The sequence below is a fragment of the Formica exsecta genome, unplaced genomic scaffold (genome assembly GCF_003651465.1).
Source record: "Formica exsecta isolate Colony F162 unplaced genomic scaffold, ASM365146v1 scaffold222, whole genome shotgun sequence".
Lineage (NCBI taxonomy): Eukaryota > Metazoa > Arthropoda > Insecta > Hymenoptera > Formicidae > Formica > Formica exsecta.
The window spans coordinates 332,568-347,293 of NW_021849518.1; the positions used below are offsets into that span (position 1 = coordinate 332,568).

General features: G+C 32.0%; 2 protein-coding genes across 3 annotated transcripts in view; both read left to right on the forward strand.

Moving 5' to 3' along the window:
• The window catches only part of LOC115235427, a 195,402-nt gene extending 189,393 nt beyond the window's left edge, over positions 1–6,009 (forward strand). For both annotated transcript variants that reach the window (XM_029807223.1, XM_029807224.1), the window contains exons 11-12: positions 1,718–1,939; positions 3,684–6,009. In XM_029807223.1, the coding sequence (XP_029663083.1) occupies positions 1,718–1,939; positions 3,684–3,779 (318 nt within the window). In that variant the 3' untranslated portion in view covers positions 3,780–6,009. The remainder of the gene's footprint in view (positions 1–1,717; positions 1,940–3,683) is intronic.
• A 5,407-nt stretch (positions 6,010–11,416) lies between these two features.
• Positions 11,417–12,868, forward strand: LOC115235468. Its single transcript, XM_029807284.1, has one exon. It carries the CDS (start codon positions 11,417–11,419, stop codon positions 12,866–12,868), a length of 1,452 nt encoding a protein of 483 aa, XP_029663144.1.
• The last annotated feature ends 1,858 nt before the right edge of the window (positions 12,869–14,726 follow it).

The following is a 14,726-nucleotide window of genomic DNA, read 5'->3' on the forward strand; positions in this document are numbered from 1 at the left end:
AATATGTATTACAATATCAACTCTCACAAGGTTTCTTGTCCGCGGATTATATTTAATCTATTGGTCAGTAACTAATTAACGAATATTTGAAATTGTTTTTAAACTGCTGCGCGCGCATTTTTCGAGTGATTAAAATGTGAAATTAACGGAAATATTTGCGCTCTCGTAGATACATTATCCAGCACGATGCGATGGTCGATTTATTTAAATAAGTAACATTCTCTCACTTTTACTAATTAATTTGTATTTTATTACCAACCAATGATTATATTACTAGTATTAATACCGATGACTATTACTGTTATTGATTATGTAACTTTCACGAGTGAATTATATTCCAAAATTTGTTTTCTTTTTTTATATATGAGATATATTCGTTAGTTCTCTTATATATTTTGATGCAACGCATATATTTTGTAACGTGTCTCAAGTATAATCGATAGAGATTTTACTGATAGTATTTCAGAACTTTCAGTATATATATACTTTATTTTACATTCGTGAAAGAATGTTTAAATTTCAAGATATCTCGATATTATTATATATATATTCCCGCTATCTCTTTAATCATAATTTAATTTGCCTGGCCTAATACATAACGAGTAACGAATACAACTGTTTAACCTCAGCTACAGAAAGACTGATCTTGCTATCTGACTTATTTTTCACATCAACACCATCTTTCTCTTTTCATTTCTCTCTCACTCTCTGTCTCGTTTCCTCCTCTTTCTGCAAAACGACACGTAGTCTTCCGTCACATTTATCGGTGTGTTGTCACAAGATCCGAGGAGGCAACAAAGAGGCATCGCGATGCTTCGCGACGGTTGCGACACGAGATATATCCGTGGACGACGGCGCAGACAATCTTCCCGACGACGCGTGACGTGCACGATTTCCACGAAGTTGTACAGAAGCAAAGTAAGGGGGTGCGCTTGCACTCGGCAAAAGCAACCCCAGTGACCGACGCGAAACACGTCGATTCCATCGAGGCTAACTCTGGGGTTGACGTATCGACAGAGAAACATATGACGAAGTAATATTTTTCCGCGCCCCCTCGGGTGATGGCATTTTCCCGCCACTCGCTCAACATCTCCTCTTAACAGTTTTTCCCATCGACAGATAGCAAAATCTAAAATTGTACTTTTTGATGTTAAGTATCGCAGAAATTATTCGCTTCTGCGATTTATTGTACATCTTTATATATGTATATAATAATAGAACAGATGACTCTTTATCTAGCGATTTTTCTTTTTGATTCATTTTTTTATATACTCCAATGGTAGTATTATATTATCAGCAAATGTGCTGTATTAGAGTAAAAAGTATGCATTATGCAGAAAAATATATAGAGAATAAAATTATAACAAAACACTCTCATTAATTGACATTTTTAATTTAAATATATTTATTATATTAGTTATATCAAGTCTCTTTATCAAATATTATTTAAAATGTGCATAATAGAATAGTAAATTTAATCAAACTGATTTTGAGTGAAACACGAGAATATTTTATGAAGGATAAAATTCCTAGTAATAATTGTAATGTACGGCATGTACTAATTAACAAACTCTCCAGTAGCACATGACATTATTACAATTTTTTTGTCACATTCTTTTACAAGGATGAATGATCCTGACAAAGATACGTTTGTTAATCAGTTTGCCGTCTACGATAATCTCGCGTAACGGTATTGATCTAACGGAATCTATGACAGGAAATCAAGGCTACGGATTGCGAAGAACGCGCGGAGGAGGAGGAACTTGATGGACACGAGTTAATACCGTCCCCAGACAGTGGCAAGTCAACGGATAACGAAGCGGCTCTGTCGCCAATCAAGATTCGATCTGACGTAAACGGGTTGGATCACGAGGACTGCGACGAATTGATACATGTCGAGAATACCACGCAGGCATGCATCATGCATACTTTAAGCATTGTAAGTTATGAGTTTTATTTTATTTTATTTATTTTTATTTTGTATATGTGAACATTTCACGAGAATCGGCAAACATTTTTTCAAGTATGAATACTAGAAATCAAATAAAAAAAATAAAAAAAATTTTCGTAGAAATTAGTTGAAAACTGATTAAATGAGGCAAATTATTTGCTATTATCGAATTTTTTTTCTTAATAAGCTTCTAAAATTTTATGCTATTATTTCTATATAATATTGATTTATTTTATTATATTATAATATTAATAAATGCAAGGAGTGTGAGACATAGTTAAGACAATGAGAAATATATATAAGGGACAGATACTTTTTTTGCCTATTGGTGAAAAGATCCTCGGCATGACGCGCAATCGAAAATGACATGATAGCAGAAACATGGTCTTTAGGACCATGCGTCTTGTCATGAGAATCGTAAAGAACGCAAAGATCTAATGGATTCAGCATGGCGGCCCTAATGACAGGCGTCGCTCTCGTCACACAGCAGTTAAAAGCAGGCATCCACAATAGAAAATCGTTCTTCTCGGATGCATATTAACAAGAGTCGTAAATCGGTGTTGTTGGCGCCAACGACGACCAGAAACGGTGACAATAATGTCGTCACGATACTTCTTTTTTCCGCGCGATAAATCGTACTGTTCTATTTTTCATTAAGGATTGCTAATAAATAGTGACTGTCCAAGCCTCGAATTTTTCAATATGTAAACTTTGACATTTGTGAAATCTAGATACTAGAAAAATGTCGAGTTTGATACTCCTTTAATTCAGAAATATTAGGGCCTTTATTAATCTCTTTCTTATAATTTTCATGATAGAATACTAAGTAGTTATTAAAAATATTTTGCTTGTTGTTACAGGACTCTTCTTTGGAACTGAATTCTGAATTTATTTTTATTTTGTATATGTGAACATTTCACGAGAATCGGCAAACATTTTTTCAAGTATGAATACTAGAAATCAAATAAAAAAAAATGACTGTTTTTTCGTAGAAATTAGTTGAAAACTGATTAAATGAGGCAAATTATTTGCTATTATCGAATTTTTTTTCTTAATAAGCTTCTAAAATTTTATGCTATTATTTCTATATAATATTGATTTATTTTATTATATTATAATATTAATAAATGCAAGGAGTGTGAGACATAGTTAAGACAATGAGAAATATATATAAGGGACAGATACTTTTTTTGCCTATTGGTGAAAAGATCCTCGGCATGACGCGCAATCAAAAATGACATGATAGCAGAAACATGGTCTTTAGGACCATGCGTCTTGTCATGAGAATCGTAAAGAACGCAAAGATCTAATGGATTCAGCATGGCGGCCCTAATGACAGGCGTCGCTCTCGTCACACAGCAGTTAAAAGCAGGCATCCACAATAGAAAATCGTTCTTCTCGGATGCATATTAACAAGAGTCGTAAATCGGTGTTGTTGGCGCCAACGACGACCAGAAACGGTGACAATAATGTCGTCACGATACTTCTTTTTTCCGCGCGATAAATCGTACTGTTCTATTTTTCATTAAGGATTGCTAATAAATAGTGACTGTCCAAGCCTCGAATTTTTCAATATGTAAACTTTGACATTTGTGAAATCTAGATACTAGAAAATTGTCGAGTTTGATACTCCTTTAATTCAGAAATATTAGGGCCTTTACTAATCTCTTTCTTATAATTTTCATGATAGAGTACTAAGTAGTTATTAAAAATATTTTGCTTGTTGTTACAGGACTCTTCTTTGGAACTGAATTCTGATACGAACTCGAGAACAACTTCTGGAACGGTGATGGCCTTGACCAATGGTTCATTATCGGCGAAGGAATAAACGAGAAATAATAATAATTAAAAAGAAAAGATTCAAAGAAAATTCATCGGAACGGTCTTCCCCGGCCAACCAACGAGACATATCGATCTCCTTTAAGGATTACGCACCTGTTTGTATATAGCTTAATTGCCTAACAAATTATTCAGGATCGCTAGATCCCGTGGTCTATGCCGGCTGATCAAATATCGATCATCTTTCCAAAAAAGAAAAAAATATCAGTTCTATTCTGGACTTTTTTCATACATGTAATTTCGTTTCAAAATTTCATTGAGAACAAATTGAAAAGCTTAATGTTGTATGAATTCAGATTGGCTTAAATTACTTAGAGATTATTTATTATTTGTGTAGCAATGTTGATTGGTACTTGATTTAATTTTGTGGATCTTTAATTTTTTACGTCATTTAACGAATCTATATATTTTTTTTAAACTGTTGTATTGATCAAAATTACATTGTCTTTTTTAAAAATATGAGATTTTTCAAATATTTGATATTTGCATCTCTTAAAGTCTTAAAATCTCTTATTGAGTTTTGATACTTATAAGTGTTAAAATTCTTATTTTTAAATGCATTCGTTTATTGTAAAATTAAAAAATTTTTTAATTATATATTTTGAGATCTACAAGTTCTTAAATTCTGTTTATTTAGCTTTTAAACGTTTAAAATTAATCAATCGCAAGATCTTAAATCATATAACGCAATTGTAAATCGCAAAAATTGTTTCTTGTGAAATAATTTATATATTTAGAAAATTCTATATACACAATGTATAAGTTGATTATTATTCTCAATGATATGAAATCAAGTGCTTTTTGTCATTTCAATGGCAAAAGTGTTGAAAATAAAGGTATTTGTGGACAAAATATTAGCTAAACAAAATCACATCAATGGATTTAACTTATCAGAAATCTTAGTCATTATTTATTTACCAGTTGTTATCTTGAATGAAGACTAATTAATGTCTTCGATATAATTATATCATATCATTAATAACTAGTAAATAAATAATTTATTATTGGCAAATTTGTTTCTTAAGAAAACGAAGAAATTATATTAGACGTTATATTACTTTCTTTTATAGCACAGTCGCACATACGTGTGTGTATGTAGATTAAATAGAAAGATTGTCACTTTAATTATTCATGAAAGGACATATCTTTCGATAAACAATGGTGTCGATGGTGAACTAATAACTGAATTACGTTATATAAATTTAAATTGTAATTGTTATTAAAAAAAACAACTCCGTTTCTCCGTTGTTATCTATTCTAAAATTTTATTTTGAAATTTTTTTCACCATTTATACTGTACGCAATTTAAACAATTGTTGCTTATTTTAAGAAGGAAACATAGTACAGAGAAAGCGAGAGACTTTATTTTGGCGGCTATATTAATTTTATATTATCACAACTCTCTCTTATTATTATTATTATTATATGTTAAAGATGCTTAAAACATGTAGTTTAGATTATTATTTTAAATTTTGAGCACAATTCGTGCTTCTTTATATATATTTTACAGATTTATTAATTCCGATTTAATAAACATTGATAAATTTAAGCCTGTGTGTGACATTCTATAAATCAGATTCTACAAGTGTGTATTAATTTATAAATATCATTATATATATATTTGAATTTTTGATAGGGAAAAAGATCCGCGAACTTAGAAATTTATAAATATATAAATTCAATAGCTTTCATTATATATTACTTTTAGTCCGGATTTTATTTATAATCCTTACTTAATTCTTAGTTTAAAAACGGCTATGAGAATCAAAATAGTTATATGTATATGAATATGATATAAATTGTTATATTGTTTTAAAACAATATATAATAAACTAATGTCTTTAGAAGAGAAATTTTATTTTTATTTAATTTTTATTCTTTTCCAACCTTTGTTAGTGATTTGCCATCGACAGCCTCTGTAGTTTATGCATATCAGAGATCTAGTCATCTCATTTTTTTAAATATCCTGTACAATTCGTAAATGTAACGCAATTGTGAAAAAACAAACATTATCGACAGCCGGGAAAAAATCGGTCGAGCTTTTTCGAAGCCTGACGCGCTTCTCTTTCTGCGTTTTTTTCTCTGTGCAAAACGAACAACATAATATTTATTATGTCACGACTAGATGGTAGCGACGAGAGTTATTTGTTTATAGCCCCATATATAAACAATGTTTTATGGATTATTAATGTCTAAATAAAATATATTACGTCTTTTAAGTCGTTTTCTCTTTCCTTTTTTACCCATTTTGCATAATGCAACTTGATGCTCTACAATCTCATCCATGATAATTATATCTCCCAAAGTTACGTAATCTTTAAGGTATTTGAAATACATAAAAATGTTTCTTTCCTATTTCAATATTCTCCAGCGTTATAACATTTTATTAATAAAGATAACCGATAGAAATGAAAAGTTGCTTTTTAATAAATAACTGACAAACACGCACACAACTCCTAATTAGAACTACTTTTTAACGACATGCCAAAGGGAAAGGAATTTCGCAGTTCTCGGCACGTTCACTTCTTTGCGAGCACGTTCATCCCTTCATGCGGCACCTAATTACTGCGAGATATCGCGAGACATTACAACGCTTTCCGCGGTTATTCGTCTGCAACAAGAGGCTCGTTACACAAAGATTTCACCACCCTGTTAACCCCTCGACGTTACGTTTAATAAGTCCGTTTGTTCCTCCAATTAAAAGTTACAGTCTAGTAGCCGTATAATGATGTGTCGTATTGTGATCTTATTTGTTTTGCGAATAAGCTGTATGCGCGTAAAACGATGTTCTCCAGGGATGCTCTTCCAGTATAAATACGTTTGTACATATGTGTCACGAGATACTTGTTATTTCATCGTTACAGAATTACCGATCATATTTAATCAATTCACGATTAATTAACAATGCGTTTATTTTGTTGAAATTTTGTTTACAGTTTTTCTTTTATCAAGCTTTGTTATTACTCGAATTTGTTATATAAATGGAACGGATAATTGACGATGATAAAGAAATTTGATTTGATTCTTAGCATTTTGTAAAGTAAAGAAGACATTTTTTTTCTAAGGCAATGCATATTGCGATTGTGTTACGCTTTCATATCGGTGTACGTTTTCTGTAAAAGATCATTTTACTCAAGCTAATAACGCGCAAACATTATTCAGAAAAAATACGTAATCGATATTATGTACTATGGTTATTTTGAATTAAGAAATAAAATTCATGTCTCTTTGTATAATCTACATCTCGTGTCTTCTTTGTATCCAAGAATGTCTAGTCGCCGCATTTTACGTAACTACATTGAAGTGAAACCGCAGCTGTACATGCGACGAAGAAATTTCCTGACATATGTTTTAAACACGAAAATCCTGAATTTTGAATGCATTCTGCAAGTGACCAAGCTTTATCTATTTAATATTTTATGTTTTTTATACGTTTTTACTCCCGACTGCTGCCAACCGCAGGTTGGCAAAAAACGGAGGGAGTATGCGTTTCACCGAGCTTAGATCGGTTGACGTTTTGGTTGAGGACAATTATTATAGATCAATTTCATAAAATAAAAAAAAAACAGAAAATTAGAATTCTTGTTATAATTAAATAGAAAAAGACTTTTAACAAAATAATTTATAAAGGTCATTCTCTATGTGATATCGTTTCTATATCAATTTTTCTTGTGAATTAGCAAGCTTTTATACCTATCGAACTAGCAGAGTCATCTTTTGCAGGCGCGCATCTAGTGGATAATGTAGAATTCACACTGCGTTTAATATCAGATGTATGCACGTACATAGCTTTGTCAGAAATCTATTATGTCGATGGAAATGTTCTTTTTTTCTTATCAACCTTTGCCCCTTTTTTTAATTGATTTTTCCTTTCTTTTCCTTCTCTGCTCTCCGTAAGATAACAACACTTTGTAGAGAAAAAATATTTTTTTAATATATAAAATATATGCAATAGTAAGAGAAGAGAAAACAAAAAAAAAAAAAGAATACTATTTTATAGTTTGTGGCAAACTTAAAATCATAAAGAATCGTTTTTTATTGCGAATCAGTTTTGCAAAATTTTACAGCACAATTCATATATTAAAGAAAGTTTAATTAATATATATAGCTAACTAACAATAAATTGTAAATTAAAATGTGGAAGGAAGCAAATTCGAAGATAAATAAAGAATAAAGTTTGTTACTTATATGCTTTAGTCTCTAAAGCTTAATTTGGGAAAGTTATTTCGATTACTAACAATGTAGAAATTGATGTGTGGATATTTTTATCAAAGAAAATTCTTAATTAACAAAATTTGAATAATTTGATCAATTTAGCATGATTCTAAAATTTAATTTATCATCATCCTGTGTGCCTAGATATCAGCATTTCTACAAATTTTGGTAATAAATTTAGTAACATGACGCGTTTATTTCACTCACAGTTATTGTCTTTGTTGGTCGGTGCAACTGTTTAACTATCATTCGGTACAAGCCTTACAGTTAAAAACGATGAGCAATTGTGAACGGTAGTTAACTGTCTGGTAGAGGGGTAAACATGTTTCACCTGCGACAACTGAGCGGTATGCAGGTATGAAGCCGGGGTAAACCGGAATTCGTGAACTACTGTGCGGTAGTAATCAGAGTCACTCCGAACAGTGAACGACATTCGCCAGGCAGACAACAGGTAACTCTTACTGAAATATTTCTTATTAATTTTCTTTCGATAATTTTAATACATTTTTTTCTCGCTAAATGCAAATAATTATATCGTCGATATTTTGCAGTGCTTTTTTATTATCATATAACTTTTTCTATTTGTTTCAATGTAAAAGATAGCGTCATTGTTTATTCTATACATATTTGGAAAAACATGCAATCTTCTTCTTACGTAGTAAATTTTATAAATCTTTTTGTAAATTTTAAAAATTCTATACTGTATTTACTAATATATTACACACGCGCACATATACACACAAACACACATTCTATGCATTCATGCAATCGTGTTAGCATTACGATATAATTTTAATATAATATATTTATATACACATATATTTTTAGATTTTGGTATAGTAATACACTATATTAAACAAGAGAGACAAAGAAACAATTAAATTAATTTAAAGAAAAACAATTAAGCTAATTAAACTAATATATCGAAAATGATATATTAAAGAGCGACGAAATATTGTATTTAATCATGTACGAATGTAGATAAAATAATTATTATATTTGCGTTGGTAAAATAATTACAAATGAGAAAATTTGTATTTAATGTAAACAAGTATAGGTTTTGAATTTATAACAGAAATCTTTTATTATATTAAACCTTGTTTGCACACACTTCTCGCATGTGAACAGATTCGGATATGGTTACAATTCGATGGTTTGTAATTCGGTCGAATTATTGTTGCTTTAATTTAACTACATATATTAACATTAATTATCTAAACCATTAATTAATCAATTTATATAAATGGTTTTACAAGAAAGTATATAATCGCATGTAGAACTAAAATTTTTTATTATAAATTTGGATTTAATAATAACGCATTTTTTTTCATTTAAATATTTTTTACAATTTAGTAACTGATAGTATTTCAATGTTCTGACATTTAAGCAGTAATGCAATAATGTAATCTAAAAACATTCAATTATCGAAACTATAAACCGCAAAGTGAGTTAAAAACACAGGCAAATTACAATGATCCATCCGTTGTACAATTTTTATAATATAAACATTTTAATTTATATATTAATATCATAATATAATCTTTTTATATTTGCATAGCTCTTACGCTTTTCAAAATTGTATGCGTTGGTATGAATGTTGTGTATAGCGAAATACAGAATATCGAAAAAATTTCCAAATTTATTTGTTAGCAGATATTTAAAATCTCCATTTTATTTTCTATCTCGAACGCATCAGCCGTTTCGCGTTTTTAAAAACAGTGATATTGCCGCTACGCATCGCGTTCTCCATGTTCCAATTTTCGACGCGGTAAGCATTAACTTCCAGTTTCATCGCGACGCTGTTGCATGGCTAATTAAAAAGATTCTTAATTAAGAGCGAAACGGTCTCGTTGGTGTCTAACTGTAAACCGCGGATATAACTGTGCGACGCCTTGATAACGGAGCGTAAGATCGTTGTCCTGCTGCAGATTTGTTCCGCTACATCGCCGGAGATACCGACCTTTTGCTCGACGGTCGTTTGTTAGCGATGCTGCTCACAATAACCGAGAGCGTGCTTATAACTGTGGTAAAATGACTCAACGTAACCGGAAGCTTCCAGCGTTCGCCAATAAGATTCTGCCTCTACGAAGCAGTACTACTAGCTCTTTATTCATGATGATCTTGTATCGATCAGAGTTGCACGAAATATAGAAGATTTTTAATTAGTTATCAAGACCAAAACTAAGATTGTAAATGACATAAATAGTAATAATTATCTTAAATTATTATATATTATGAAACTTATATTATGTTAAATATTAATTTAAACAAAATTCTTCAGTATATAAAAATTGTTAATAAAATCGAGATAAGACAATACAAGACAAGATTTTTGCTACCAGGATTCATTCAAGATCAAAACAAGATTTAAGTTTCCGAAAAATTTTAATACCACAATACAATATTTTTACGAATATTGTCTTGTCTTGAGTCTTGTGCAACCCAAGATATCGATAACATAATCGTGTTATTTTTTTCTACTTTTGCATAAATGTTTTTGAGATTCTTGATCAGAAAGTCGAATTTCTCCTATTAAGCGTATTATAAGTACAAAGAATTTACGAAGAAAGGAAAAAGACAAATAAAAATTTGTTAAAAAAGCAAAAATTGTAAAGCACAATATAATATAAACGCAAAATATTAAAAAGATGATTATATCTAATTCTCTATACATGAACAATTTTATTACCATAATTTTGAATTGAAAGTCGCGTGAAACATTGAACTTTCGTCGATGGGAATCAGGCGTGATTTCGAGCTATGGTAAACATGGGCGAACAATCATCCGGATGGATCTCTATGCGAATCGACCGGAACTCGGGCATAATACCGCGGAAACGGTCCGGGAAATTATATTTGTCATGGAGAATCGGCCGTGTCTACATTGGAGGACGATTCGATGCGATCTCTGACCGCGTAGCGACCGGACGGAACGGTCATTCAATGTATATCGCCGGCTTTTTTAAAGCCACGCGTTTCGATGGAAAGTGCCGGTGATATTCACGGTTACGTTCAAAGTGGAAGCGAGCAATCAGACCGATACGCCGACTTCGCACGTAGAAGAGGAATTCGGGAAAATTTAATTTGATCGCTCTGACGGACCCACGAATCGGTCGAACTCTTTAATTAGTATTAATCATTATTATTAATTTTTTATTTTACTTATAATTTATATGTTTAGCATTTTTTTTACTAAATAAGTGAATACACGATAATTCTATATGCGATATAGTATTTCAAAATAAATAAAATATAATACTCTCCTCTTTTCTTTTTTTCTCAGACTAAGAATACTCATTAAAAATTTAGATAATATAAATAATTCAATCTTAGAGAACATTTTAACAATAAATAGAATCTATAAATATACACATAAAATATATGTATTAATAATGTTTGAATTTTTAGATTATGACGATGCGCTTATCGGCCATGTGTCCCTTAATCTTTCTACTGGTTGGAGTTAACGCGGCCGGCATTGGTGAGGCTTGGCAAATTACACCGTATCTGAAATCCGTCTATCCGGATCATTCCTTTTGGCCACGATTGGACTCTTCAGCATTCGAAGTCCGCACCGTGAGCGGAGTAGGTCGTGTAATTCCGTTCGACGAATCGCGAGATGCTCATATTGAGAACGAAAATCTCGAGCGTTTCCAGAAACTTTTGGAGGATTCATCTTATAGCGATGACTTTGTCCTCCCTCGTCAAGAGGATAACAAAAACACACATATCCAGAAAACATTGCGGAAAACACGTATGACGAAAATTTTACATGCAGATGAGGAAGACAATGACGATGACGAGCCATTTATAAAGGAGACCAGAGAAATTGCACGTATTCGTAGACAAGCGGAAAATGGGACGAGCATGGAAAAGATCTCGACGACCAAGAGCGTACGCGAGGCTCGCCTGAATTCACCTGAAACATGGTCGACTTCGGTGCAACCGATCTCGGTCGAATTTCGTCATCGTATCCCGTTGGATCAGGTGATCCGGCAACAGCAGGAGGAAGAAGAGGCCGCCGCTCTGTCCAACAGCTATCGCAGACATCAAGCACCACGAGCAGACTTTGTAACGGGTCAACATTTTCGACGAAACTACCCGGAGTACCGCGAGTCCAGGGATATGCCGGTCACCAAGAGCTACGACGACTACGACCAGATGTCCTGGTACAGGAACGCGATACGCGAGAGAGATTATGAGTATCCGTCGTATCGTCGAGGATATAGCTACCACTATCCCGATCGCTACCGGATGGAGAGAGATTATTACGCGCGTCTGCCGAATAATCAATATTACTACGATCGTTACGATCGTTACAGAGAGGACGATTTCGATCTCTACGGTAGAAATCGACCCACGCCAAAGCCCAGACGGATCATCTACTACGCTACCCTGCCGGAGGTCGTGAGAAAGCCGGTAGATCTGAGAAATTATCCACGATACGACAAGACATCGGTCACGCGAGACGATGCTTATAAACGCGTACCTGGTAACGTTGATCCCGGCAGGTATCGATATAGACAGTCATATGACGGGTATGATCCGTATGCAAAGAGATCGAGCTATTACGATCGTCCCTACGAATATCCCGAGAGCGACTCGCGGCGGGTCAAGGTGTCGACCAAGGAGAATTTGAGCAGCGAGCGGAAGGTGAGCAATCTCATTGCTATCAGGGACAATGGCGGCAAACTACCCTGGCCCGTGCAAATTGGCACGGAAGTCAGTATTAAGGACGACGAGAGGATTCCCGGCCGGAAGATCTTTGGCGAATCTAACGGCGGCTATGACAGGTTCCAGAACGCACAGTTACAGAAAGCCCCGGACGCCACGGGATCCAGCGAACTCCAAAGCGACAATTAACACACACACACACACACACACATGCGTTGAGGATATGATATGCTCTTATTTATATAAAATAAAAAACTTAATTCTAACTCGAGTTCCTTTAGTTTGAGGAACTACGTGATCATCGATGATTCTTCAAACATTACCAAATAATCACGATAAATAAAGAACGATTCTAAAGTATACACTATTGGAATGATATTAAATACATATAGTAAATATTAAAATATATAATAATTACAAGAAAAAAGATAATAATTATTGCATTTAAAAAATTTAAAAAATTCAATGAGTTACGATACTTAATTTTATCAAAGCACTTAACCCGTCAAATATTTAAAAAGCGATCTTTTAGAAAATAGAAAGATTATATAATTTAATAATGTCCAAAATACACGATTTATTTTTACAGATAGACATTCAATTTCGATATTTGACATTGATTGTCCAATATTATTATAGAATATAGTGGGACAGATTATCACTGTATAACTGTTCGATTCCATATAGGTATATAGATACAACATTATTTTGAGCAGTATAAGATAAGAAATTACTAAAACTTGTCCATTAAATAATTATTACAATGAATATTATCAAAAAATAAAGAATGCAAAATCAGATAATTGGCTATGGCACATATAATTAATTAATTTTAATATTACACTTATATATATATTGAAAGTGTCTAAGATTATTAATACAACTTTGACATAATCAAACATTCTATTTAATTAGATGATAATAACGAAAAGGGGGTTGGGTGCACAATTGATTTATTAGTTGCATACTTGTAATATATTTAAGTATTCCCAAATTATGTATGTGTAGTAATTAGTATACGGTTTTTGTACTTTCGTAAAACTTATGTTTAAATATTTTCAATCCAAGTTTTTGAAGTACAAGTCCCGGAAAAACGAATATTAACTATATTAATGTCATTTGCAATATTCTTTTATATATATGTCTTTTTTACACATATAATCTGATCAATAAATAAGTTTCGTACTCTTTCTCTCTCTCATAATAATTACATTACATCTGCGATAGTTAAATTGAAAAATTATTTAATATAGCTATCCACTATTAAAAAAGGCATCGATACACGCAAGTATTGTTGCTTCTTTTCCGCGATACTGATTGATTATCTCGATATTACGCTGTACATTATTTCATATCAATAAAAAACTGTCATGGCTGAGCCGCGCATTCGACAGTTCAAATATTAAGTATATGTGTATAATTTTAATTTATTCGATTTTGAAAAAACAGATAACTAGAGTTAATATCTAAATAATTTTATAAATATGTGTGTGTATGTGAAAAAATTAATTAACGCTGTTAATGATTAAAACTCCTTCGAATTCGAAAGAACAAGATTAAAACTATAGGAAAATATAATAATTATAATAAAATAGATTATCGCGTTTTGGAAATCACAATCTTTCGTATATTGTATAAAGATATATTCTAGTATTGGAAGAAGTAGATTTTGTTGGGGTAGCATTCAACAAGATATAAAAGAAACTTTTAATTTTGTTTAACCAATATTGCGAGATATCTCGATTTTTTTGTATGACATTTTGCGAAAAACTGACAGTATACCTATTATCGGGTGATCATATGAACGTGAAAGAATTAATTAATGCTGCTAATGACTAAAACTCTTTAAAAAATAAAAGATTACGGACAAAATTATAGGAAAATTATAGTAGGATAGACTTCTGTTCCTCAGAAATCAATTTTTTCTATATCATATCACGTATCAAGATATTTCTAAGTTCGGATATGAAAATATTTTGGAGCCCTTTTTTCTCTATTCTCTCGATTACTGTCTTTTTTGCTTTTATTTTATTCCAAAATATTAATA

Excerpts from the sequence above, each read along its gene's own strand:
- LOC115235468 (XM_029807284.1), top strand. The coding sequence starts at position 11,417 with ATGACGATGCGCTTATCGGCCATGTGTCCCTTAATCTTTCTACTGGTT.